The sequence below is a fragment of the Arachis ipaensis genome, chromosome B2 (genome assembly GCF_059453495.1).
Source record: "Arachis ipaensis isolate K30076 ecotype BB chromosome B2, ASM5945349v1, whole genome shotgun sequence".
Taxonomy (NCBI): Eukaryota; Viridiplantae; Streptophyta; class Magnoliopsida; order Fabales; family Fabaceae; genus Arachis; species Arachis ipaensis.
In genome coordinates this window covers 86,068,653-86,096,113 of record NC_142437.1, presented here as the reverse complement: position 1 = coordinate 86,096,113, position 27,461 = coordinate 86,068,653, and the positions used below count along the sequence as shown (strand labels likewise).

General features: G+C 34.2%; 2 protein-coding genes and 1 non-coding gene across 3 annotated transcripts; 1 reads left to right on the top strand and 2 right to left on the bottom strand.

Annotated features, from left to right (window-relative positions):
- Positions 1–13,080: 13,080 nt before the first annotated feature.
- Positions 13,081–18,800, bottom strand: LOC107625400 (BTB/POZ domain and ankyrin repeat-containing protein NBCL-like). The gene is made up of 3 exons (XM_016328029.3): positions 17,916–18,800; positions 15,418–16,457; positions 13,081–13,444 (listed from the first exon to the last, which is right to left on the bottom strand). Exons 1-2 carry the CDS (start codon positions 18,393–18,395, stop codon positions 15,444–15,446), a joined length of 1,494 nt encoding a protein of 497 aa, XP_016183515.1. The 5' UTR covers positions 18,396–18,800; the 3' UTR covers positions 13,081–13,444; positions 15,418–15,443.
- A 2,410-nt stretch (positions 18,801–21,210) lies between these two features.
- LOC148574697 (uncharacterized) lies at positions 21,211–21,771 on the top strand. The gene has a single exon (XM_088505934.1). It carries the CDS (start codon positions 21,211–21,213, stop codon positions 21,769–21,771), a length of 561 nt encoding a protein of 186 aa, XP_088362060.1.
- Positions 21,772–25,516: 3,745 nt separating this feature from the next.
- On the bottom strand, positions 25,517–25,624 carry LOC148574696 (small nucleolar RNA R71). The gene has a single exon (XR_015906796.1). It is a non-coding gene; the product is annotated as a small nucleolar RNA R71 (small nucleolar RNA).
- Positions 25,625–27,461: the final 1,837 nt, after the last annotated feature.

The window sequence follows — 27,461 nt, the reverse complement described above, 5'->3', positions numbered from 1 at the left end:
ATAGGGTGCAATCAAGTGAGTATTCCAGGGCATGGTAAAGGTCTGAAAGCCAATGAAGGAATGAACCTAAGTTGTTATGCATGAAACCCCATAAAACCAAGGACATGACTTCTACAATAATGACTCATTTCTCTTGTCATTTCATTCATCATTCTCATGTTTCAGTACTTGCTTAGGGACAAGCAAGCTTTAAGTTTGGTGTTGTGATGCCAAGGTATTTTGGCCAGTTTCACTGACCTTTTCTTTAATGTTTTAGGATAGTTTCATGCATTTTCTTAGTTAATAAGCAAGTTTTGGGTAGATAATCACTTACATCTTGATTCAAGCAAACATTGTGAATTTCATGTGATTTTATGAGAATTATGCATGAATTGAATGACAAATTGGATAATACATGTCTCATAACTTGGATTAGAGCTTTGATGCACTTTATTTGCTTGATTTGAGGACAAAGGAAGCAAGGAAGAGACACATTAGCAGCCACGTTAATCTAATTAATGTGACCACTAACGTGGAATGGGAATAAACTTGCAACGTTAATGAGAAAAGTGATTGCCAATAACGCCTTTGAAACCATCATGGCCCACGTTAATTGCCACAGTAACTACATCAACATGGTAGTTAACGTGGAGAGAAAAGGAGCTCCAGCGTTAGTGGTAAAAGTGAATACCACTAACGCTCCAAATTGGCAATTAGCCACTTTAAGAGTCATGTTAACTCAGTTAACGTGAACTCTAACATGGAAAGGAAGACAAAGCCAACGTTAGTGACACTCACCTTTGTCACTAACGTTGGACTAAGCACAATTGGCCACGTTAAGAGTCACGTTAACTATATTAACATGAACTCTAACGTGGGAGGAGCAAGGAATCGCCAACGTTAGTGACACTCACCTTTGTCACTAACATTGGACCAAGCCACTATGAGCCACGTTAGTTGCCACGTTAATTGCATTAACATGGAATCTAACGTGGAGGAAAGAAATGATGAGCCAATGTTAGTGACACTCACCTTTGTCACTAACGTTGGAGATGGCAATCACCACCATGTTAGTGGCCACGTTAAGATAATTAACTTGAGGCACTAACGTGAGAAGGGGCGTTTGGAACGTTAGTGACAAAGGTAAGTGTCACTAACGCTCTCGAGGCTAAGGCATGCCCACGTTAAGAGCCACGTTAGTTATACTAACGTGGACTCTAACGTGAGAAAAGGGGGGCTAAGAGCAACGTTATTGGCAAAGGTGAACGCCAATAATACTTGCGATGGACCAAGAGGCAACGTTAGTGGTCACGTTAGTGCCACTAACGTTGAAGTTAACGTGAACCATCTTGGGCTAGGAACGTTAGTGAAAAAGGTGATTGTCACTAACGTTCTCGAACCCACATTTTCACTTAACGTTAACGCCATTAACGTCCTAGCTAAAGTCCATGCCTACTTCACACTTTCTCTGCAAGTAAAGCTGAGCCCACTGAAGACTGCAACTGCTTCAACTTAAGATCCAAAGGCCCATATCCAAGACTTGAAGAGCCAACTAGAAGATCAGAAGAGTAGTATATATAGGAGTAGTTTTGAACTAGAGAGGAGCTTTTGGGGGCATTGAGAACCACTCTTTGTATAATTTTACTTTCTCTGCAACTTCTAGTTTTTACTTTCAGAATGTATTTTTCATCTTTGTTTTTCATTCCCAGAGCTATGAACAACTAAACCCCTTTCATTGGGTTAGGGAGCTCTGTTGTAATTTGATGGATCAATAATAGTTTTCATTATTCTTCCTCTTTCTTTTCTCTTGATTTTACTAGAAAGCTTTCAATCTTCATCCAATTGGGTAGTTGTCTTGGAAAAGAAGCTATTCATACTTGGATCTCTTCAGAACCTTGGAAGAGGAATGAAGAGATCATGCTAGAAATTCTTTCTCATGTTGGACTAAATTGGGGTTTGGATGGATATAGTGACATATAATCTTACCAACATTTTGATTTGGGAATACATGTGGTATAATCAGTGACCACACTTCATCTCTTCTCATGAGCAATTAGACCAAGGAATTGGCTATTGATCAAGATTTAAGAGATTGAATTACCAAGGAATTGGAATTCAATCACTTAAGATTGCCAAGGAGATCAATGAATGCATTGATTGAGGACGAGATGAAAATGAACTTGATCCGGAGAATACAACATCTCCTGAGCCCAATGAATTCCCTATTTCTGATCTTACCCATTCTCTTTACTTTCTGCCATTTACTTTTATGTTCATCTTCCCCATTCCCCATTTAAGATTCTGCAATTTACTTTCCGTCATTTACATTCAGTCCTTTATTTCCAGTAATTACATTTCCTGCCATTTACTTTCCGCCATTTAAATTCCTGCAATTCTCCAATCAAATTCTGCTTAGCTCAACTAGAACATTCCTCCAATTAAAGTTGCTTGACCAATCAATCCCTGTGGGATTCGACCTCACTCTATTGTGAGTTTTTACTTGACGACAATTCGGTATACTTTCCGAGAGAAAATTGTTGAGAGACAAGTTTTTCGGCATCACCTACCCCACCTATCATTCACTCCCTTCTTTCTTTCTCCTCTTACACCCTATATCCCATCCACATTCATCCATCACATCCCAATCACCTTTCCCTCTTCCCAATAACCTTCTTAATTTCTATCACCTTTCCCACCTACCCCACCCACTTTAAATACAAACATTTCCCACCCATCTTTCCCTCCCATATGACCGAACCCTACCTCTCCCCACCCATATAAATACCCCTTCATCCTTCATTCATCCTCACACCTTCACTAAACCCTTCCCTTCTTACATCTTCACTTCTTACATTTCCTTTCTTTCCTTTCATCCCCACTTGGCCGAAGCATCCTACGCCTTCCCCTCTATCTTTTCTCTCTTCTCCTACTATTTTTCTTTTCTTTTATCACTCTTTGCTCAAGGACGAGCAAAGTCCTTAAGTTTGGTGTTGGAAAAGCTCCATTTTTACCTCCTAGTTCCTTATCTCTATGGCACCAAAAACTGGAGAATCCTCAAGGAAAAGAAAAGGTGATGTGCAGAATTTGTATCTCTACAATTTTCTTTCAGTAAGTATACCGAATTGTCGTCAAGTAAAAACTCACAAGAGTGAGGTCGAATCTCACAGGGATTGATTGATTGAGCAATTTTAGTCAAATGGAAAATCTAGTTGGACAAAGCATTAATGAGATTTGATTGCAAGAATTTAAATGGTGGGAAATGTAAATGGTTTAAAGTAAATGACTGAAATTAAATTACGGAATTGTAAATTACGTGAAATATAAATTGCATAAAGTAAAGAGGAATTAAATGACTGGAAATTTAAAAAGGAAGGGGGTTATGAATATAAAAGTAGACAAACAGAATAAAAAAAGGGATAAATGAGAATAAAGAGGATCATTGGGTTTAGGATATATTAAATTCTCCGAATCAATGTAATCTCATCTCTTCTTCAATCATGGAACATCATTAATCTCTTGGAAATCATGAGTGATTGAACCCCAATTTCTTGGCAATTCAATCTCTTTAAACTTGAACAATTGCCAATTCCTTGATCTAATTGCTCATGAGAAGAGATGAAGCTTGGTCACTGATTATACCACACACCTTTCTAGATCAAAGCATCGGAAGGATTATATGTCACTATATCTGACCAACACCCAATCTAGTCCAGTATGAGAAAGAATTTCTAGCATGATTCTATTATTCCACTTCCAAGGTTCCAATGGAATCCATGTATATTCAATCTCTCTTCCAATACAATTGAATAATTGGATAAAGCACGAAATCTTTCAAGCAAATCAAAGAGAGATGAAAAGAAGAAGGAAATAAGAATTCTATTGATCCATCAAATTATAATAGAGCTTCCTCCCCCAATGAAGTGGGGTTTAGTTGGTCATAGCTCTAGAAAACCCAGAAGCAAAGTACAAGTGCATGAAAAGTAAACTAAGTACAAGCAAAAAGAGAAGAGAGAAAAGTAGATCTAGCTAATGATTAGTGAAAAGTTTCCAATCCGGGATCACCCCTTTTGGAGTTTAAAACTCCACTTATTTATACTACTTCTCTAACTTCAAGTGAGTCTTCAAGTCTCTAGATGTGGGCCCTTGGCCTTAGTTGAAGCAAGTGAGGAAAACTCAGGCCCTTTTCATAACGTTACTACTAGCGTTATCAACGTTACCACTAGCGTTATCAACGTTGCCAATGCTACCTTGTGTGCGCATGCATACTGACTTGTGCATACGCATATCTGCCAATTTTCCTCTTGTGCGTACACACACTAGGTTGTGCGTACGCACACTGCCCCAATCTTTCCATGCATTTGTTGAAGACATTATTAGGGCAGCGTTGGCATTGTTAACGCTGGACATGCCCACCCTGGCATTGGCACTGGCATCACCAGCGTTGGTAACGCTAGCAAAAATGTATGTTTTGACCTTGGAGTTTTGATGAGTTGATATTTTATACGCTTTTTGACTTAGTTTTCATATACTTTTTAACAGGTTTCATTTAGTTTTCATTAAGTTTTTACAGGTTTTAGTGTTAATTTCACATTCTTGGATTCCACTTTCAGTTTGTGTATTTTTGTACCTTTTCAGGTATTTTCTGGCTGAATTTGAGGAGATGGAGCAGAAGTCGAATTCAGAGACAGAGAAAGCACTGCAGATGCTGTCCAGATTTGACTTCGCTGCACTCGGAATGGATTTTCTAGAGCTATAGAAGTTCAAATGGGGTGTTCTTAGCGGCTATGGAAAGCTGACTTCTATAGCTTTCCAGCAATACATAATAGTCTATATATTGTTTCGGATCAAAAGGCCCAAAACTAGCACCCAACGCCAACTTCCTACCTTTTCTGGCGTCCAGCGCCCAAGGAAGCTGAGCCCAATGTCCAAAGGCCCAGAGATGACTCCCTAGCTGGCATTCCACATCCAGAATACCTCATAGCACGTGGACCACTTCAAGCTCAGCCCAAACACTTACCAAGTGGGCCCTAGAAGTGGATTTTAGCACTAAAAAGACTGTTGTACCCTTACTAGTCATTAGTTTAGTATTTAAGGGATTAGATTCATGTTATTCACACTTTTGGATCATCATCAACACTTTTTCATCAATTTTCTCATTATTTTCGTTTTCACTATTGTTGTACACCTCAGTATGAGTTTCTAAACCTCCTAGGTTGAGGGGAGGAGCCCTGCTGAGTCCTATGAATTAATAAAAGTACTATTTCTTCTTCTTCGATCTATGTCTAATCTTGTTTTCACCTATGATCATCTCTTTTCTTGCAAGTTTGTAAATTCTTTTCAATAACTCAAATCAATTGTGGATTTGATTTGGTTGTTAATACCTTTAGCCCTTGTGTTCATATATGCTTTCATGGAAATTGATTTATTTTGACCAAGTAGTTACATTCATTTAGATAGATTGGATGTAGATAGGTTGCATTTAGATAGTTTATTTGCATTGAATAAATGTTGATACCCTTTGCCTCTTTCTTGAGTTTAGCATTAGGACATGCTTAGTTTAAGTGTGGGGAGGTTTGATAAACCCCAATTTTATGGTTTATCTTATGTTGAATTTGGTGGGTTTTATCAACTTTTCTCACATTTATTCAATGAAATAGCATGGTTTTGTAATTCTCCCTAAATTTGTGCTTAAAAGTGAAAACATCCCTTTTAGGCCTTAAAATAGCTAAATTTAATTCATTTTAATTCCATTCGATGCCTTGATATGTTTGTTGAGTGATTTCAGATTTATAAGGTAAGGATTGATTGGAAGAAGTGAAGAAAAAAGCATATAAATGGGAGAATTCATGAAGAAATGAGTATTGGGAGAATTCAAGGCCACGTGCACGCGTCATCCACGCGTACACTTGAGTAGGACATTCATGGTCACGCACACGCATCACCCATGCGTACGCGTGAGGAGGGAATCTGCCAGCGACGCGCACGCGTCATCCACGCGCATACGTGATGCTGATCATGTGACCTTATTAAAGTGAGTTCGCTGGGGGCAATTTCTGAACTTTCCAGGCCCAAATCCAACTCATTTCTGAGGCTATTTCATGCAGAATTGAAAATTGGACAAAAGGAGAGTAATTAGATTAGGTTAGGATGATGCTTTAGGTAGTTTCTAGAGAGAAGCTCCCTCTTCTCTCTAGAATTAGGGTAGAATTAGGGTAATTTCTCTTAAATTTAAGGTTTAATTTTTGCTTTCATCTTATTTTCTTTACAATTTCTTGTTCTATTGTCTTGATTTTCCTATTTCTTTCTATTAATTTCTCATTTTGGTTACTTTTTTGTTCATGCACTCTTGTTAATTTTCATTCTCTTTAATGCAATTTTGAGGTATTTCATGTTTAATGTGCTTTCCTTAGTTGTTATTGTTGATTCCTTGCTTTGGGTAGTCGTAGAATTTATTATTTCTTGCAATTTATGATGCTTTCCTTTTATGCTTTTCAAGTGTTTGACAAAATGCTTGGTTGGATGTTAGAGTAGCTTTTTGAACATTCTTGACTTGGAAAGAGAAATTAGGCAATCTTGAGTCATTAAGACCCAACTTATATTGGTGATCTAGAGTTGTTAGTTAATATTATTTCCATTGACTCTAATCTCTTACTAATTCAATTAGTGAGTTGATTAGGACTTTTAGATTGAGTTAACTAGTTTTATTTGACTTTCTCTCAAGTAAAGATAATATTATACCTTCTTCCTTTGTTGGAGATGACTAAAGAGGATTAGCTCTTCATAATTATTGTTATATGATAATTAATGACTAGGATAGAAAGCCTAGATTCTCAATCCTTGCCATGAATGTCTCTCTTTATTACTTGCTCTCTTTAGTTATTTGAATTTATTCTATTGCCATTTATTTTCTTGCATTTTTATCAACCCAACCCGTTGCATCTTATAACCAATACTTGAGCACTCGATTGTGATTCCTAGGGAGAACGACCCCGGACTAATACACTCGGTTACTTTTATTGGGTTAGACTTGTGACAACCAAAACTTAAACTTTGATTTGAGGATCGATTGTCGGTTTGGGCTATGCTCACAACGAAATTATTTTGTTAAATTTTGAACCGGTATAAATCCTCACATCAATATCAAAATTAATTGTGTAAATTTTAGCCACATTAGACCTCCGTGGAATTAAGATCTTCTTATACTATCTTGACAGCCACATTTCTGTGTTTTAACTCGTCTAAGGCAGACCATGTATTAGGAGATAACACCTGGCTGATCCTGGTCGAACTTCATGCGGTAGGACTACTTAACCTACAATCATTAATGGTCACAAAATTTTAGATAAAACTGAAATTTTTACCTTTTTCCTAAATCAAAACATATAGAAAATCGAAACCACTAACTTGCTCTTGAATTGGATGACTTTTGTTAATTCGGGATTAATATGGACCTTCGAGATTTCAAAGTTGCTTTGCACCGATATTTTCTTATTCCACCTCATTGCTTTAAAATATTGCAACACAACAATAAGTGGTTCAGGTCTCTCCTCTTCAAGGTGCGGTAGGAGATGGTCAACTGACTCACCAAACAAAATGCAATTGATCCTATTATTCCTAAGTATAACACAACCAAGGATAAGATTCTATCACCATAAGTTGTCAAGAAAATAATTTTAACTTAAACCTTTAAATGTGCATATAATACATACTCGAGGTTTTGAAGGATGATAACTAAACACTTAGTCTCCTTCCCTTTGCTAGTGATCAAGTTCCTAGGATCTTCCTTACTAACAACCTCGCCGATCAGATCTACACTTATTAACAGCGGTATTAGCTTCTGTGGAACATAAACAAAAATTTTTTAAATGCATAATCTACCCTATAAGTATATATGACATTGACCAAATATTTTAGAATCTGATAATTTGTTAGTAGTTAGAAGATCCACATAGGATTTAAGGCAGAAAGCCTCAAGGAGAAAGCTTGGCTTCTTACATGATTGACCAAAGTCCTCTCGGAGAATGTCAACACTATCCTACTCACATCATTCTTCTCCTTATAGTACTTATTGTCGAACACACCAAAATTAGTGTACATCTGAAACTCGAAAATAGCACCACGTCATTTTTTTACTAACCCCTTGGGAATAGTGCAATGGATTCTACCAAAATAAGTAATGTATTTTGACTGTTTTATATATGTATCACACCACTATAAAAATATCAACAATAAATAAAAAGAAAACATATTTTATTACGAAAATGATACCTTTGCATCTTGGAGAATAATTTCAATTGGCTCAATCTTTTTTTTATTGTATTTATTTGAAACCTCCCATATCCTAACAACATATACTTTGAAATGCTATTAAAAATTTTTTGGTTTGACATTAATTACTAAATTAAATTTTTTTTTTATTTTTTTTTTTCAGGTTCTGCGTGAAGTTGATGAGGAGAAAGTGATAAAGAGATATATTTTTTATAAAATGCTTACTTCTCAAAATATGGGCCAGACTATTTAAATGATATCTTTAAAAAGTTGATGTAGCATTTTTTTTCTTTTATAAAATGTTTACTTTGAATAATTTGTATTTATTTGGTTTGTAAAGTCTTTTTTATCCAAATATTTTACTCTATTACTTGTTATCTCTTGTTGCCATTTGGCAACTAAATAAATTATATACTTGTCAAATAAAGATGTTGTACAGTTGTCAAAAAAAAATATGTACTAATTATTTATTATATATTAATAGATAGATATATGAACTTTCAAGATATATCTAATAATAAGGAAAAAGAGCAAGGAGGATAAAAAGGTAATTGACACCACCAATTAATTTGGTATATACACTAACAATAACATGATAATATAGTTTACCAATAGCGAGCAATTATGCACAAGCTAAGTCATACACTTGCATTTACACGTCAGCACTGATTAGGCCAATGGAATTTGCAAACCAGATTTTGCGGAGAATTATTGAAAGGGATAGATGTGGAAGCCGGAAAACCACATGTTTTGCTTTGTTAGAAGGAAAGCAGAAGATTGGTGATGCAAATGTTAAAAATAAAAAAGGAAAAAAGAAAACAAAAAGTGGGATATATAAGAAGAGATTTTGATTTTGATTGATTTGGATTATATGCTTTCAACTTGTGTTACTACTTTGGGTGACCAACAAAGGGCAAGAGGTATATACTAAACCAAAGGTATGGAAAATGCCCATGGAAGACCGGGTTAAAATCATATCATTATTCAGTCGATCTCTACTCCTTCGGTAATTTTTTTCTTTTTCCGGAATGGATGTTTTCAATTCTTTTAATTATTTTTTTAATTGTAATTTTTTATTAATTTAAGAAGTATATAGTGAAATCTCGTACTTTACAATAATTGAGAAAAAGAATTAAAAAGATTCATTTCTGTCCCATAATTTTTCTACCAAAAGAAATTGTTTAAACTCTAAATTAAAAATCTTGTATTATTGGTGTTGCTTATACGTTATAAACTGTTAGTCATTAAATAATTTTAGCTCTTTTTTGAATTAAAATATTTATTAAGATCAGATTTGTCAAATGTTAACTATCTCAGTTGTCTTGTTGTGATGATATTTATAAGTGATACCACGCTACAAATAAAAAAACAAAGGAAACAAAAACAAATTAATATCTATAAATAAAAGTCATAGAATTGCTAGATTGTTATAAAAACTTAAACTAATAAATAAAAATACATAAATAATTTTATATTTTATAATATATATTTTTTCTAAAAATACATAAGTTATATACTCATTTTTATACACTACAATAAAAAATTATTTTTAATAACAATAACATAATAGCTATTATATATCTTATTTAATTTATATTTTTGTGATAATTATATATTTATTTTTATCACTATATGTTATAATAACAATAATATAATTTTTGTTATCATTAAAATAGTCTTTATCAATTAAAGTCTTTTAACGATAAAGTATAAGACGATTAATGTCTAATTATCAGTAAATATATTATTAATAATTATTTTAATTATCACTAAAATAAAAATAAACGACGGTCAAATTAAAGTAATTTTTCTAGAAAATTTAGTACTATAATATTACATATCACACTTTTATTTATAAATTGCATATCTTAGCATGATGCGTAAAACTTAAGTTATAACATAACATTAACTCTCCTATGTTTCAAAAAAATATTGCTACATAATTAACAAAATTTATTAGTTTTAGACAATAATTGATTAAATTATTACTGTAAACTCTAATTACTAAATTTTAAATCATACACTTTAAACCATAAACCTTAATAGATAAAAATAGTGTCAGCTGGTAAGTGTTAAATAATATTGATGATAAAAAATATCACCCTCTAACATTTTTCTTTCAAAAATGCATGCGACATTTGACCTAATATTTGTAATCTTATGATAAGTTAGTTTTATATATAATCTACAATTGATATACACTACTTAATGAGTCGTTAAAAGAATCATATCTTTAGTGAATAAGAAGATCATATATGTATATGAAGTCCCTCTCATCATGGAATGAGAGTCAAGTTTCCAATCAAGTATGTATACAAGAACAAAGGAACAGACACAATGCGCAAATTGTATGAACACTATATATACAACAAAAGAGAGTGAAAAAGACAGGCATATTGGAAGGAGGAACTACTATTTGAATCTTTCTAGACCATTAATTCATGACTTCCATTATCATCACTATCCAAAAGGTTGGTGATGAGTACTCCCATTTATATCCCCCACTACAATGCAAGGAGATATACGTCTTAATTTTGCTAAGCATTTCGAATATGAGCTTCTGGGAGCTGAATAATGTAAAGCAAAATCCTTTGACACAAATCAGCATATATAAATAACAAGTATGCTAAGTGTATACAAAAATCAATTATTTTTATAAAATATATATTAAAAATAAATTAAACACTACATATATTTATATACAAATAATATTTTTTTATAAATATATGTAGTATCATTAGATTAAGAGAAAGGAGCATACGCACTATGTGTTGGTACAAAAAGGCATATAGACATGCTATGTACTGCAACCATTTTTGAGATTTGTCTAAAATCATGTATTTAACCCTAGTTAGTGTCCATGCATGTATATGTCCTACAAATTATCTAGCTAAGCAGACAATGTTCATCATAAACATTAAATTGTCATGGAATAAGTATAAGTACATGAATTCTAAGCATTTAATTCGATGGCTAAAAGTAACTTAGAACATTACATCAGAAATGTCACTACTTTATACATGCAGTGAGTGGGAACAAAGATCCTGACTTGTGGAACACTAACATATTATACCATCTTTAATACACAATACATGTTACTTTAATGGTTTAACTAACATGTGCCTAAAATACAGAAGTTAAAGTTACTATTAGTAAAAAATTTTAAATTTTTATTTTAATAAATATATTAAATTAAAATTTTATATTTTTTTAGTTAATATCGTTGACTTATGCTTTTAAAGACACATGTTAGCTAAACATTTACTTTAATCATTTGTACGCTAGTTAAGAAACTCATATTCAAGAGTTTATTATAATATTATTTCTGGAAATAACCTAATTAGTTAACATCTAATTTATGTAGTATTAATTATTTCAGTAATTACTATGTTATCATCATTATGGAGAGCGTAAATTAAGGTAGAATATACATAACAAGCATGCTACAATATTAACATGAGGAAATTAATTAATAGATATGTATGTGAATCCAAACCATTTTTTTTAAAGTAACAAAAATGGTATTATTTTATTTTCAAAATTTATACAGCAGACACTAGTCATATACGAAACTTTATTAATGTAATTTTAGCCATAGGACCGACCAATATGGCTCAATGCTACTTGACAAATCGAACTCCCTTAAACTCTATCTGAAACACACAAAATTATCACGAAATTGAAGTACAAATCCTAAAATAAGAAAACATGTAAAGTGATAAACAAAGAAAATATAACTATATACATACCCTAAATTCAATAAAACTCATTTGAGAAGATGCAATCCGTTCCATACATATTCCTATAACTTCAGTAATAATAGAAGTGGAAGTTCGTGTTAGGAAACTATTTCCCAAGAGTAGCAATTGGTATATATACACTAAAAGAAATATATAAAAAATTTATGTACAAGATACATCAATAATTGTAAATAAGAACAGACACATATGCTTCTTAAGAAATATAACATTAACTCCAGAGATATAAAACTTGGCACAAGATACTGTAAAAAAAAAAATATCATACTTATTATTCCTAATATTATCTATTTATTATAGAAATAATTGATGAATATTAAATAAAATAATTTTAAATTAATTTTAGACTGATTTATATTATCTCTTAAATATTTTTGAAAATATCAGTACATAATTACTAACTATTAGGGTTGAGACAATATAACAATAATATTTTTAGACATTATTTATTAGAAGATTCTGGACACATATAAACTATATGTATGGAAGAAATTATAAATAAATAAATCCTAAGAATATTTCCAAACCCACATCTCTAATAATTATGAATGTAGACAAAATAAATAACAATAAGTAAAGAAATTATTGCTAATATAGAGATGTAATAGTGATCTAGCTGTAAAGATTGTTTTTCCCTTCTCTGAAGAGACCTAAAAAAGGCAAGGGACAAAGAGAGAATTACAAGGGGGAGAATATACGTAGTGCCAATTTTATTTAACTTGACATGTATGTGTGCGTGGTCACACTCATTGTTGCATTCAAGCAAGACAACTAATCAATTTGTCCTTAACCATATTTTTAATTAAGAAAACAATGGATCCTACCATCAATGGCCTACATACACGTATGGCTAATCAGAACAATAAAGAAAATTATATAGCGTTATAAAAACAAATCATGCAATAGATAAAAATTCACATATAATTATTTTTATGTAAAATTAATAATTAAAAATTATTTATAAAATTATTTAACCATTTTTATATATCAGCTTTATATTAAGATAATGGCATGTATGTAAATTTTTAAATTAAACAAGTCTGACTCAAAAGTACACCATAAAATGGTAGTTACTAGATTAAACTAATTTTAACTTAAGAAACTAATTAAAGTAGTGGTGTATGCAAGGTGATTGGACAAGAATTGAAATTACAAAAATGAGCCAAAATAATTATCATCACATTAATTAAATTGGCCGTGACATTAGCTAAACATATCATCAGTAATAATAATCATCATAGAAAAAAAAAAAAAAAAAAAAGATGACAGGTGAAGCAAGATTGAAAAGATTGACCTGGGTCTCTTCCAGGCACCCCCTCTGCTGGTTATACAGTCGAAAAGATAAAAATTAAACTGATTAGATTCTCCTTGTCGCATATCCTCATCCATCATCCGTTCTCCTATGAAACCACACTTCGAATGGTGACCAATTGAAAGGCCTACAAAAGAAAACACCACAGAGAAAAGAAAAAAAAAATTAGTAACTGATGAGTGATGAGAGAGGACTTAGTGAACACTACTATTTAAACTGACAAAAAGAAAACAAATTTCAGCTCCATTCATCACTCCAATAGTATCATGGTCAATGTCCTTTTCTCAATATAAAATAAAAAAACAAATGACAAAATAATAAAAGTTTATGGTCAAATTTGTCCATAAAAAAGCACTCATTCTTCAAATTAATCTCCAAAAGTTTTTTTAATCAAATTTATTTTTCAAAAATTTTAATTAATTGTATTAGTTTTTCTGTCATTTTTTTGTTGACAGTACCAAAATTTATTAATGTTGCACGTTAAGTAATAATATAACATATACATAATTAAATGTTTGTATAAGTTACATCAATAAATTTTTATCTTTAATAACGGAAGTGATAGAAATACTAAAATGATTAACTTAAAATATTTGAAAGATCAATTTAATTAAAAATATCTTTCAAGAACTAATTTGGAGAATGAATATTTTTTCAAAGACTAATTTGATCATTTTCTCTAAATAATAATTTTTTTATAACTGTATTAAAAATCAAATAGATGCATATTTTAAATTTGTTAAATAAAATTTCTAATATCTATTTTTTTTTTTTTTCATGTAGTAAGACACGTATAAAAGTATAATAATACAAATATTTAAATTTTAATTTATTCAAAATAGTAAAAATATAAAATTTTATTTAATTTAAAAATATTTAGTCAAATATTTTTTATGATATTTTTAAAATATGTAATTGGAGCATATACTAACAAGATATCTATCAAATATAACGCAAGACACACATTAGTGATCCACTAATATAGTCCATTAAGGTTATTAGATGATAGATCTAATAGTTTATATAAAAAATATAAAAAATATAAAAAATAAATTTGTCAATAATATATATGTTAAAATATAAGGATATTATAACAAATGAATAATGACGCAAAAAAATTTTATATTATATAAAATTGAACACAATTCCAAAATTGCAATTTATTTGTGTTTTTGAAAATACGAGGGCAAATTCAAAACTAACAAAACTCTAGAGTGAATTGTAATTTTTTTTTTTTACTTTTGTAAAGAATTGAAAATTTTTTTAAAGCAATTCTTAGATGTAAATTGTATTTTTTTTTTTTAAGAAAATAAAAAAACAATATGCCGAGGACAAATTGTACTTTTTAAAAGAATTTAAAAGAAATTTTTTAGAAATGAATTGTATTCTTATATTTTTAAAAATATTTTTAAAAGGAATTCGTTGGAACGAATTGTGAAAACACTGAAACAAATTATGCAAAATAATTTGGCTCCCGTCGAATTGTTAGTTCACCATAACTCAGTAAATCACGAATTTTTGTGCAATTCACCTTCTACACCACCATATGTAAAGATAATGTTATATATTGAAAAGTAAGCCATATTTTTAATTATTATGGTGTAAAATAATTATAAACAAATTTTGAAACAAATAATTATTCTAAATAATAAATTACATACGAGAATAAAATTTATAATTAAAATATCTCAAATATCTAAAATAAACTTAAATTTAAATTAATATAATTTACAATATTAAAATATATAAAAGTACGTATTCTTAATTTAAAATTTAGTGTTATAATATATATATTGAATATAAAAAAAATGCAACATTGAATTTTGGAAATAAAATTAAGTAGTTAAATATAGAAATTTATTTTCGTTACCATCATACTCGAACTCTTTGGTAATTTTATAAAAAGGAATGTTTTTTAACAAAAATAAAACATTAGATATCCAAGATAGTACGGAAAGAGAGTAAATAATGCGACCCTTAGGTACTCTATAGTCCTTGTCAAATTTTAATAACCAACCTAAATTAATTAACCATAACATGTCAGAAATTTTTCAGAAATTTCGAGCCAGCTAAGAAGCTAGCTATAGCAGAATAGTATACCTCTTTGTTATAGGTAGCAGGAAGATTTAGTAGTCATGATGAGAGTGATGATGGTGGTACATTGTTGGGTCACATCCACCACCTTGCGACCCATGACGGTTCATGGCTTCTCTCTGGTTATGGCTACTGTGGCTGCTACTATCTTCGTCACCACCACCACTACCCATTTGTCCGGAACCGGAAGCACCAAGGTTAAGGTACACCAGTCTCGAATCCAAGTTCCCACTATGGTCCTGATGATGATCGGTGCTAAGTGGAGGAGGATATATTGCTGTTGCTGAAGAAGGAGGGTTTGCATTCCCTTCTTCTCGCGAAAGAACGAGTGCCGCTGATTGAACGAGCTCCAAACACAGCCTTAGCTTGTTGGGTTCAATGTGTGTGAGACCAGGAACCGCACCTTTGAAGAGGAAATCGGAGGTTAGGGTTCTGAGGATATCCAGAGGGGTGACGCCGTCCACAGTACGCACGTTAGGATCGGCGTGGTGGTCGAGTAGAACGGCCACCATGTCGGGGGACACCATTTCGGCAGCTACGTGGAGCGGCGTCTTCCCTGCTGGTCCAGCCGGGAAGTTGACGTCCGCAGCGCCGAGCTCTAGAAGGGCCTTGACGACCTCCCTGGAGCAATTCTCCACTGCATAGTGAAGGGCGAGAGCCTCGTCCAAGTTGAGACCCTCGCCCATCACCATGAGCTTTACGAGCTCTACGTCAGAGGAATCGAGGGCCCGTCGCATCCGGCGAATCTTTTGGTCCTCGATATCCCCGACGACCGTGAGATCATGGTGGTGGTGGTGGTGAGGGTGGTGGTATGGAGATGGGATGAGGGAGCGGCGAGAGAGGGAGGATTTGAGGCGGAGCTCTTCGATCTTGGCAACGAGGTCGATTGGGAGGTGCTTGGCAAGGACTTCAGGTGGGAGGCCTGACTTGGCCACTAGGTGGGAGCACGTTGTCCATAACTGCTGCATTTCTTGCTTTCTCGATGCCAACAGTACCTTCATCACATCTTCAATTGACGCTTTCTCTACCATGCTTGCTAGTTGTTTCTGCGAAAACCCACCCAAATAAAGCTAGCATTGTTAATAATAGGTATTTACAGCCATAGAATGATCACAAGGCTACATAAAAATATTAAAAAATGCATAAAAAAAATTTAATTGCTAAATTAATCATCATGTATAAATACGTATTTGTTTAATTTATTTTTAATATATATTTTATATCTCAATTAATTTTGTAACTAATTTTTATTATGCGTCCAACTAGTTAAAATATATTATTTACTCTTACTATCACTGTATATATAGATTTAAAATATTTATAAAAAAATTTTGACCAGGTAAGAGGACTAATTTGCATTATTTGAAAGGGTATTTATATTATTTTTATTTTTTTATTTTATTATATTTTTAATATAAAAATAAAAGGAGTATATAAGAGATCAAGACTAATAGAAATACAATACGTGTAATATTTTTCGTTTGTTTTATACGTTTTATAAGAAAGAAAATAATGCATTCTATGTATGGTATAATTTGGTTTAACAAAAGAAATGGAAAATAAAGGGAAGGGGAGAGTATGGGATGGGATGTTTGATAGATGTGTTTGCCGGAATTACGTTCAAGAGGCAGAACCTTTCTTTTGATGTGGTTTATGCTAAGAACCTAAATGAGGAAAGTGAGTGCGTTTGGGAAAGATCTCGTGGGTGCTTCACTGTTTGGTGTGTGGAAGACAAGACTGGATCCAATGTTTATCATCATGCACCTAAATTTGGAAAAACTTTAGAGTGCATCGTAATGGGTAGTAACTGGTTGAGAAACATAAACACCAATTCGAGTAAAACTTTCTTTTCTTTGTTTCCTTTTTCATGTTTTGGTCTCCAAAATATGGCGCATGAAATCAACGGACGTCAAACTAACATTGACCAACACAAACAAAATTATATTATAAGAGAAGGCCGCAGACAAGTTTAAACAAAATAAGAAGCTTCAAAGATCATTACTTAAATCGGAGGGATTGAGAGGAAGGAGAAAACTACAGCAGAATTGATTAGAGGGATCATAAAACCAACGGCTGCAAAATCCAGAATCCAAAATCCAAGTTCACTACCTCCATCAATCACCCATCATAACCCAAAGATTTCTTTTTTTTTTTTTCCCTAAAGAAAATCATAATCAATCAGAATAAAATAGAATGAAAAGGAAGGGAAAAGAAAGCACCCATTATTCCCACTTCCCAAAAACCAGACCCTCCTATTCTTGCAGCAAGCAACAGTCCAAATTCCCAAGACCCAGAAAAACATACGACTGGTCACGCAAATCAGAGAGACACTGAGGCAGATAGACAGAGAGAGAAAGAGAAAACAATTGGTAAATAAACGACTCCAACAACTAACAAAACCAAGTTTCCCCGCCTCCGTCCCTTTTTGTTCCCATTCCAATAATAATAAACATAAATAAAAGAGGAGAGAAAAATGGATGTTCGGAAACAGACAGGAGAGAGACCTGAGTGAGCAATGCAAGCTGTTCAACGCCAAAGTATCTAGCGGCAGCGAGAGTGTCGAGGGCGAGATCAACGGCTGAGGTGCAATGCGTGTGCCAGCAACCCCTCTCACCGCAATTGGGCCGGGCCTCGTGCTTCTGAGGCACGATGGACACCTGGCCGCTGTAAAGGAACTGAAGAAGCAGCAAGAACACCTCGTAACCGACAGAGTTCACCGGGATCACCCCCGCCGGGGACCTCGACGAGCCCGTTGTGGTCGGACCCGGGCTTCCCCTGGAAGCGCCCACCGGGTCAAGCCCGCACGGAGGGTCCGGGCCGCAAAAGAATTTCCTGAAGAATAGGCTGCGTGCTGCGAGGATGCAGCGGTGGGCGTGGACGAGTCGGCCTTCGACTTGGAAAGTGACGTCGCTGAAGGCTTGGCCGTTGATGAGCAGGTTGAGGTAGTCAAGGGAGAGAGATCTTAGAGACTCTTCAAGAGACATTTTCTTTTTTCTTAATTTATTTCTTGGTGGATTATTGCTTTGGTTTCTCTAATTTTCTTTTATTTTTGCTGTCCCACTCACTCACTTGCTCTCAGCTTTTAGGGCTGTTTATGGGTTTGGATAGGGTAATAACTCCTCGTCAAGGGAGAGATGGAGAGAGAGGAATGAAATAGTGGGAGGAGTACTGATGTGCAAGAAGAAGAAGAAAGTGTGGGAACATTTGCTGGAATATGGCTTAATTTGTTTGTTATTCTTCTTGTTTGATTGATGATAGATGTTGCTGATGTTGTTGACGGTGGTGCTGATGATAATGGTATAATTGTTTTTATGGGATTCTCTTGGGGGGTGATTGGAGGAGTGTTTTTTTTTTTTGTGTATAGTGTATGTATTGATGGTATTTCCTGTGAGTGAGTGAGAGAGAGAGAGGGGGGGGGGGGGAGAGAGATTGCAATTTGGGTGGCTGTTCTGGGCGGCTGCGGGTTTAAAAAGGGGCTTGTCAAATTAATTTAATTAATTAACAAGAGTTCTTTCCTTGATTTTCTTTTTCTTTTTCTCTTTTTCTTACGATTTTATTGTGTCTGTCTGTATAGTATACATGCAGAGAAGTAGACAAATACGAAAATAAAAGTGAGTAGAGTAGAAGAACATTTAGTGGTAGGGGTTGAAAACGACTGCCATAAAATAATAGCAGAAAATTCTTTCGTCCATCCTTTCTTTTCGTAACAATTTTTTTACCGTTTGCATCTAACATATTATCTTCTTTACGACTCTCAATGTGCTAACATCTTTGTTAATGAAAAAGGCACTTCATAAATATTTTTTTTGTCAAATATAAGTGTTTCAGTGATTTTAATGGTTAATTTTATATAATATATATTATATTATATATATATTTTTTATAATAGAATCTAACTATTAAAATTATTAAAATACTAATATGTTAAAAATATTTAAAATTCTTTCATTATTATGGTCTAATTTTTAGATGAATTTAAGTCATTTCAAAAATATTAGTTTCGGGCATGTGAATTCATAAAACACGTAATTTAAATATCTATGAGAAATCATATATATATCTGGTACGAATTTATCTAGATTTTTTTTAAATTTTATAAATAAAAGACTTAATATATCAAAAATACTAAGTAAATAAATTATTTTTGTAATTAAATTTAACTATGTCTTTTTTTTGTATTTTTTTTAACTAAAAATTATGGTTATCAATTGTTAAGTTATTGGATCAACTTAGTTGAACTTAATTATTAAACTATGACTTAGTCATAACATCATTATTGTATATACCAAAAGTATGTTATATATCTAACTTAATTTTTATACCTCTTACATTATTATTAGGACAAATGACTTGATTAACTCCAATACATTTTAATATGTCCTGAATGTTCCAAATAAAAAAAATGCATCGTCAAAGTCCCAAACCAGATTTCTATATAAATCAATTTGAGTGAATTTGATTTAGTGAAACATGTAGTAAATCGAATCAAATTAATTCGAATTAGGTAAAAAACGAAGTTCAATTAAAATTGAATCAAATCAATTTGATTTAGAGATGAACATAAATCGAATCTAAGATTCGATTTAGGAATGAACGTAAATCGAATTCGATTTACACATGCAACCAACGTTAGAGCAAATCGAATTTAAATGTTTTGATTTACAAAGCACTGAGGTATATAAAAATGAGCTGCTATACGAAATTTTATAGAAGAGTGAGATTCACAATGACTAGTGATGAGAGTTTTGTAGCTCTTGTGCACTATAGATGGTCCATTAAGAAGAAAACGCGATCAGGAATTAAGTTCACTGACAAGGACCCGCAAAGTGTTTTTCTCAAACCTTTGACCAATTTCGCTGAGTTTAATAATACTATACTCCAGAGACTAGGACTGCATGGCGTGAAACGGGTGGAGAAGTTATTCTATCGAATTCCGATTTCTGTGTTACGTGATGATGTAAAGTATGATTCATTCGTTATTAGCAGTGACAAAGATATGCAGGTGCTGTTTCATTGTCGCCGTCAGTTTCCTAAGATGAGGACTCCAGAGTTGTTGGCAAAACTTGTGGATGTGGCATCTAGTTCTGGAGGCTCGAACAGGAATATGCACTCCACAGGACATCTAGCCAGCTCTAGTGCATTGCCTGTTGGATCCTCGTCAGCAGTGCCGGTGATTGCACCCGAGCCAGATTTAGTGGCTTCACCATCCTTTGCCGTCAATCTAAATTGCAGTTCTCCTCCGTGTGTTCCAGTATTCGGAGAGGTTGGAGCACCCGATGGGGTTGAGGATGCATTACAGGATGATGATGATGATGATGTGGAACCCGCAACGATTACTGCTGATGATAGCGAGGAGGAGGCACCACGGACGACTTCACCTGTGGGTGGGGGTGCATCTAGTTCAGGTACTAATCAGTACCCCCCGCACTTCTCTGCTCTAGACTTGGATGCCATGGCACCTCAGGAGGATCCCTCTGTACCTGTTGGCTTCGGGGCAAGAGACTAGCAAAATGCAAGAGGTGTAGCTGAATTTCAGGTCGGTCAGCAGTTTCAGGATAAAGAGGAAGTCGTGCTTAGCGTGAAAGACCTATAGCATTCGCCGCGGGGTTGAGTACAAGGTATTGGAGTCAGATCACCGCAAGTACTATGGCAAGTGCAAGGAGTTCGGGAGCGATTGCGTATGGCTAATCCGGGTCAACCTCCGCCAACGCAAAGGGATTTGGGAGGTAAAACCGTACAATGGTCCTTATACTTGTCTAGCCACATCGATCTCTAGTGACCACAGAAAGCTTGATTATCATGTTATATCGGCCTTCATTATGCCCCCTGATCAGAGCTGATGCTGCCACGTCGATTAAGGTACTGCAGAATACCACGGAAGCACACTTCGGGTTCAGACCGATGTATAGGAGGGTTTGGATGGCCAAACAGAAGACCGTGGCACAAATTTACGGAGACTGGGAAGATTCGTATAATGAGTTGCCACGATGGGTATTGGGCTTGCAGATGACTATGCCGGGTAGTGTGGCTGTGTTGAAGACGAGTCCTGTTCGAGTAGGTGGGCAATTGGATTACTCTACAGCTTATTTCCATCGCTTGTTTTGGACATTCCCACCATATGTTGAGGCATTTCGACATTGCAAGCCGTTAGTTAGTGTGAATGGGACCCACCTGTACGGTAAATACGGTGGTACACTGCTTATCGCGATTGCACAGGATGGCAACTCCAACATCATCCCTATTGCTTTTGCACTTGTGGAAGGTGAAAATGCAGAGTCGTGGTCATTCTTTCTATCCCACCTTCGGGCTCATATGACGCCTCAACCGGGTATACTTGTCATATTAGTGATGAGCGGATAATTTATACGCTTTTTGGCATTGTTTTTACATAGTTTTTAGTATGATTTAGTTAGTTTTTAATATATTTTTATTAGTTTTTAAATAAAAATCACATTTCTGGACTTTACTATGAGTTTTTGTGTTTTTCTGTGATTTCAGGTATTTTCTGCCTGAAATTGAGGGACTTGAGCAAAAATCAGATTCAGAGGTTGAAGAAGGACTGCAGATGCTGTTGGATTCTGACTTCCCTGCACTCAAAATGGATTTTCTGGAGCTACAGAACTCCAAATGGCACGCTCTCAATTGCATTAGAAAGTAGACATCCATAGCTTTTCAGTAATATATAATATTCCATATTTTGCTCGCGTTTAGATGACGCAAACTGGCATTCAACGCCAGTTCCATGTTGCATTCTGGAGTTAAACGCCAGAAACAGGTTGCAAAGTGGAGTTAAACGCCAGAAATAGGTTACAAACTGGCGTTCAACTCCAAGAGAAGCCTCTACACATGTAAATCTCAATGCTCATCCCAAGCACACACCAAGTGGCTCCCAGAAGTGGATTTCTGCATCATTTACTCATTTCTATAAACCCTAGTAACTAGTTTAGTATAAATAGGATTTTTTACTATTGTATTTACATCTTCGGATCGATCTTTTGATCATGTTTTGATGATTGAACCCTCTTTGGGAGGCTGGCTATTCGGCCATGCCTGGACCATTATCACTTATGTATTTTAAACGGTAGAGTTTCTACACACCATAGATTAAGGTGTGGAGCTCTGCTATTCCTCATTAATTAATACAAAGTACTATTGTTTTTCTATTCAATTCAAGCTTATTCCGATTCTAAGATATTCATTCGCACCTCAATATGAATGTGATGATCGTGACACTCATCATCATTTCCAACCTATGAACGCGTGCCTGACAACCACTTCCATTCTACCTTAGATTGAATGAGTATCTCTGGGATTCCTTAATCAGAGTCTTCATGGTATAAGTTAGAATCCATGGACGGCCATTCTTGAGATCCAGAAAGTCTAAACTTTGTCTGTGGTATTTCGAGTAGGATCTGGGAAGGGATGGCTGCGACGAGCTTCAAACTCGCGAGTGCTGGGCGTAGTGACAGACGCAAAAGGATCAATGGATCCTATTCCAGCATGATCGAGAACCGACAGATGATTAGCCATGCAGTGACAGCGCATTGGACCATTTTCACTGAAAGGACAGGATGTAGCCATTGACAACGGTGATGCCTAGCATACAGCTTGCCATAGAAAGGAGTATGAAGGATTGGATGACAGCAGTAGGAAAGCAGAGATTCAGAAGGAACTAAGCATCTCCATATGCTTATCTGAAACTCTCACCAATGAATTACATAAGTATCTCTATCTTTATTTCATGTTTATTTATCTTTTAATTATTAAATCTCCATAACCAATTGAATCCGCCTGACTGAGATTTACAAGGTGACCATAGCTTGTTTCAAGCCGACAATCTCCGTGGGATCGACCCTTACTCACGTAAGGTTTATTACTTGGACGACCCAGTGCACTTGCTGGTTAGTTGTGCGAAGTTGTGACAAAGTGTGATTCACGTTTGAGAGCACCAAGTCTTTGGCGCCATTGTTGATGATCACAATTTCGTGCACCAAGTTTTTGGCGCCATTGCCGGGGATTGTTCGAGTTTGGACAACTGACGGTTCATCTTGTTGCTCAGATTAGGTAATTTTATTTTATTTTTAAGCTTTTTATTTCTTATTTTCGAAAAATACAAAAAATTTTTTTCTTTTTTTTCGTTTTTCCCAAAATATGTTTCGACAAAAAAATACCAAAAAAATTAATAAAATCATAAAAACCAAAAATATTGTGTTTCTTGTTTGAGTCTTGTGTCAAATTTTAAGTTTGGTGTCAATTGCATCTTTTTAATTTTTCTTAAAATTTTCGAAACTCATGCATGGTGTTCTTCATAATCTTCAAGTTGTTCTTGATGATTTGCTTTGTTTGATCTTTGCAATTTTATGTTTTGTATCTTTTCTTATTTTTCATATACATTTTCAATTTGTTAGTGTCTAAAGTTTAAAAATTTCTAAATTTGGTGTCTTGCATGTTTTTTTTTTCTTAAAAATTTTCAAAAATAAGTCTTGATATTCATCTTGATCTTCAAAGTGTTCATGGTGTTCATCTTGACATTCAAAGTGTTCTTGCATGCATTAGTTGTTTTGATTCATAATTTTTATGTTTTGTTTCAATTTAGTATTTTTCTCTCTCATCATTAAAAATTCAAAAATAAAAAAAAATATCTTTCCCTTCTTTCACTCATAAATTTCGAAAATTTGAGTTGACTTTTTCAAAACTTTTTAAAATTTAGTTATTTCTTATGAGTCAAATCAAATTTTCAATTTAAAAATCTTATCTTTTTCAAATCTTTTTCAAAAATCAAATCTTTTTCATTTTTCTTTCATAATTTTCGAAAATTTCAAATTGATTTTCAAAAATCTTTTTCTCATTTTGTTTCATAATTTCAAAATCTTTACTAACAATTAATGTGATTGATTCAAAAATTTTAAGTTTGTTACTTGACTAGTAAGAAAGGTTCAATCTTTAAACTCTAGAATCATATCTTTTTAGTTTCTTGTTAGTCAAGTAATCAACTTTAATTTTCAAAATCAAATCTTTTCAATTTCCTTTTCAAATCTTTTTCAAATTAAATGTCAATCACATCTTTTTCAAAATCAATTTAAAAATCTTTTCTAACTTCTTATCTTTTCAAAAATTAATTTTCAAATCTTTTTCAATTAACTACTTGACTTTTTGTTTGATTTTAAAAGTTTACTATTTCAATCATATCTTTTTCAAAACTACCTAACTAATTCTCTCTCTAATTTTCGAAAATCACCTTCCTCTTTTTCAAAATTTTTTTCAATTAACTATTTGTTTTAAATTTTAGTTTAATTTAATTTAATTTTTCTTTTTTTAAGTTTTCGAATTTTAACTTTAATTTTAAATTAAAAACAAAAATACTTTTATTTTAATTTATTTAATTTTCGAAATTCTCTCCCCCTCATCTCTTTCTAATTATTTTATTTATTTACTAACACTTCTCTTCATCTAAAAATTCGAACCCTCTCTTCCTCCTGGTTTTCGAATTTCTCTTCTTCTACTCACATAAAGGAATCTCTATACTGTGACATAGAGGATTCCATATTTTCTTTTCTGTTTTCTTCTTTTTCACATGAGCAGGAATAAGGATAAGAACATTCTTGTTAAAGTTGATCCTGAACCTGAAAGGACTCTGAAGAGGAAGCTAAGGGAAGCCAAAGCACAACTCTCTGGAGAAAATTTGACAGAAATTTTCGAAAAAGAAGGAGACATGGCCGAAAATAATAACAATGCAAGGAAGATGCTTGGTGACTTTACTGCACCAAATTCCAATTTACATGGAAGAAGCATCTCAATCCCTACCATTGGAGCAAACAATTTTGAGCTAAAGCCTCAATTAGTTTCTTTGATGCAACAGAACTGCAAGTTTCATGGACTTCCATCTGAAGATCCTTTTCAGTTCTTAACTAAATTCTTGCAAATCTGTGATACTGTTAAGACCAATGGGGTTAATCCCGAGGTCTACAGGCTTATGCTTTTTCCATTTGCTGTAAGAAACAGAGCTAGAGTATGGTTGGACTCTCAACCTAAATATAGCCTGAACTCTTGGGATAAGCTGGTCACGGCTTTCTTAGCCAAGTTCTTTCCTCCTCAAAAACTTAGCAAGCTTAGAATGGATGTTCAAACCTTCAAACAGAAAGAAGGTGAATCCCTCTATGAAGCTTGGGAGAGATACAAGGAACTGACCAAAAAGTGTCCTTCTGATATGCTTTCAGAATGGACCATCCTGGATATATTCTATGATGGTCTGTCTGAGTTATCAAAGATGTCACTGGACCATTCTGCAGGTGGATCCATTCACTTAAAGAAAACGCCTGCAGAAGCTCAGGAACTCATTGACATGGTTGCAAATAACCAGTTCATGTACACTTCTGAAAGGAATCCTGTGAGTAATGGGATGCCTCAGAGGAAGGGAGTTCTTAAAATTGATACTCTGAATGCCATTTTGGCTCAGAACAAAATATTGACTCAGCAAGTCAATATGATCTCTCAGAGTCTGAATGGATTGAAGGAATCATCCAACAGTACTAAATAGGGCTCTTCTGAAGAAGAAACTTATGATCCTGAGAATCCTGCAATAGCAGAGGTGAATTACATGGGTGAACCCTATGGAAACACCTATAATCCCTCATGAAGAAATCATCCAAATTTCTCATGGAAGGATCAACAAAAGCCTCAACAAGGCTTTAATAATGGTGGAAGAAACAGGTTTAGCAATAGCAAGCCTTTTCCATCATCCACTCAGCAACAGACAGAGAATTCTGAGCAGAATCCATCTAGCTTAGCAAATATAGTCTCTGATCTATCTAAGGCCACTGTAAGTTTCATGAATGAAACAAGGTCCTCCATTAGAAAATTGGAGGCACAAGTGGGCCAGCTGAGTAAAAGAGTCATTGAAACTCCTCCTAGTACTCTCCCAAGCAATACAGAAGAAAATCCAAAGAGAGAGTGCAAGGCCATTGATTTAACCATCATGACCGAACCTACAAGGGAAGAGGAGGACGTAAATTCTAGCGAGGAAGACCTCCTGGGACGTCCAGTGACCAATAAGGAGTTTCCCTTTGAGGAACCAAAGAAATCTGAGGCTCAATTAGAGACCATAGAGATTCCATTGAACCTCCTTCTGCCCTTCATAAGCCCTGATGAGTATTCTTCCTCTGAAGAGGATGAAGAAATTACTGAAGAGCAAGTTGCTAAGTACCTTCGTGCAATCATGAAGCTGAATGCCAAATTATTTGGTAATGAGACTTGGGAAGATGAACCTCCCTTGCTTACCAATGAACTGAATGCATTAGATAGGCAAAAATTACCTGAAAAGAAACAGGATCCTGGCAAATTCTTGATACCCTGTACCATAGGCACCATGACCTTTGAGAAGGCTCTGTGTGACCTGGGGTCAGGAATAAACTTAATGCCACTCTCTGTAATGGAGAAACTTGGGATCTTTGAGGTACAAGCTGCTAGAATCTCATTAGAGATGGCAGACAACTCAAGAAAACAGGCTTATGGACAAGTAGAGGACGTATTAGTAAAGGTTGGAGGCCTTTACATCCCTGCTGATTTCATATTCCTAGACACTGGGAAGGAAGAGGATGAATCCATCATCTTTGGAAGACCCTTCCTAGCCACAACAAGAGCTGTGATTGATGTAGACAAAGGAAAATTAGTCCTTCAACTGAATGAGAACAACCTTGTGTTTCAAACTCAAGGATCTCTTTCTGTAACCATGGAGAGGAAGCATGAAAAGCTTCTCTCAATGCAGAGTCAACCAAAGCCCCCACATTCAAACTCTAAGTTTGGTGTTGAGAGGCCATAACCAAACTCTAAGTTTGGTGTTGAACCCCTGCATTCAAACTCTAAGTTTGGTGTTGGGAGGTCCCAACAATGCTTTGAACATCTGTGAGGCTCCATGAGAGCTCACTGTCAAGCTATTGACATTAAAGAAGTGCTTATTGGGAGGCAACCCAATATTATTTAATTATATCTATTTTATTCTATTGTTATTTTTTTTAGGTTGATGATCATGTGGAGTCACAAAAACTACTGAA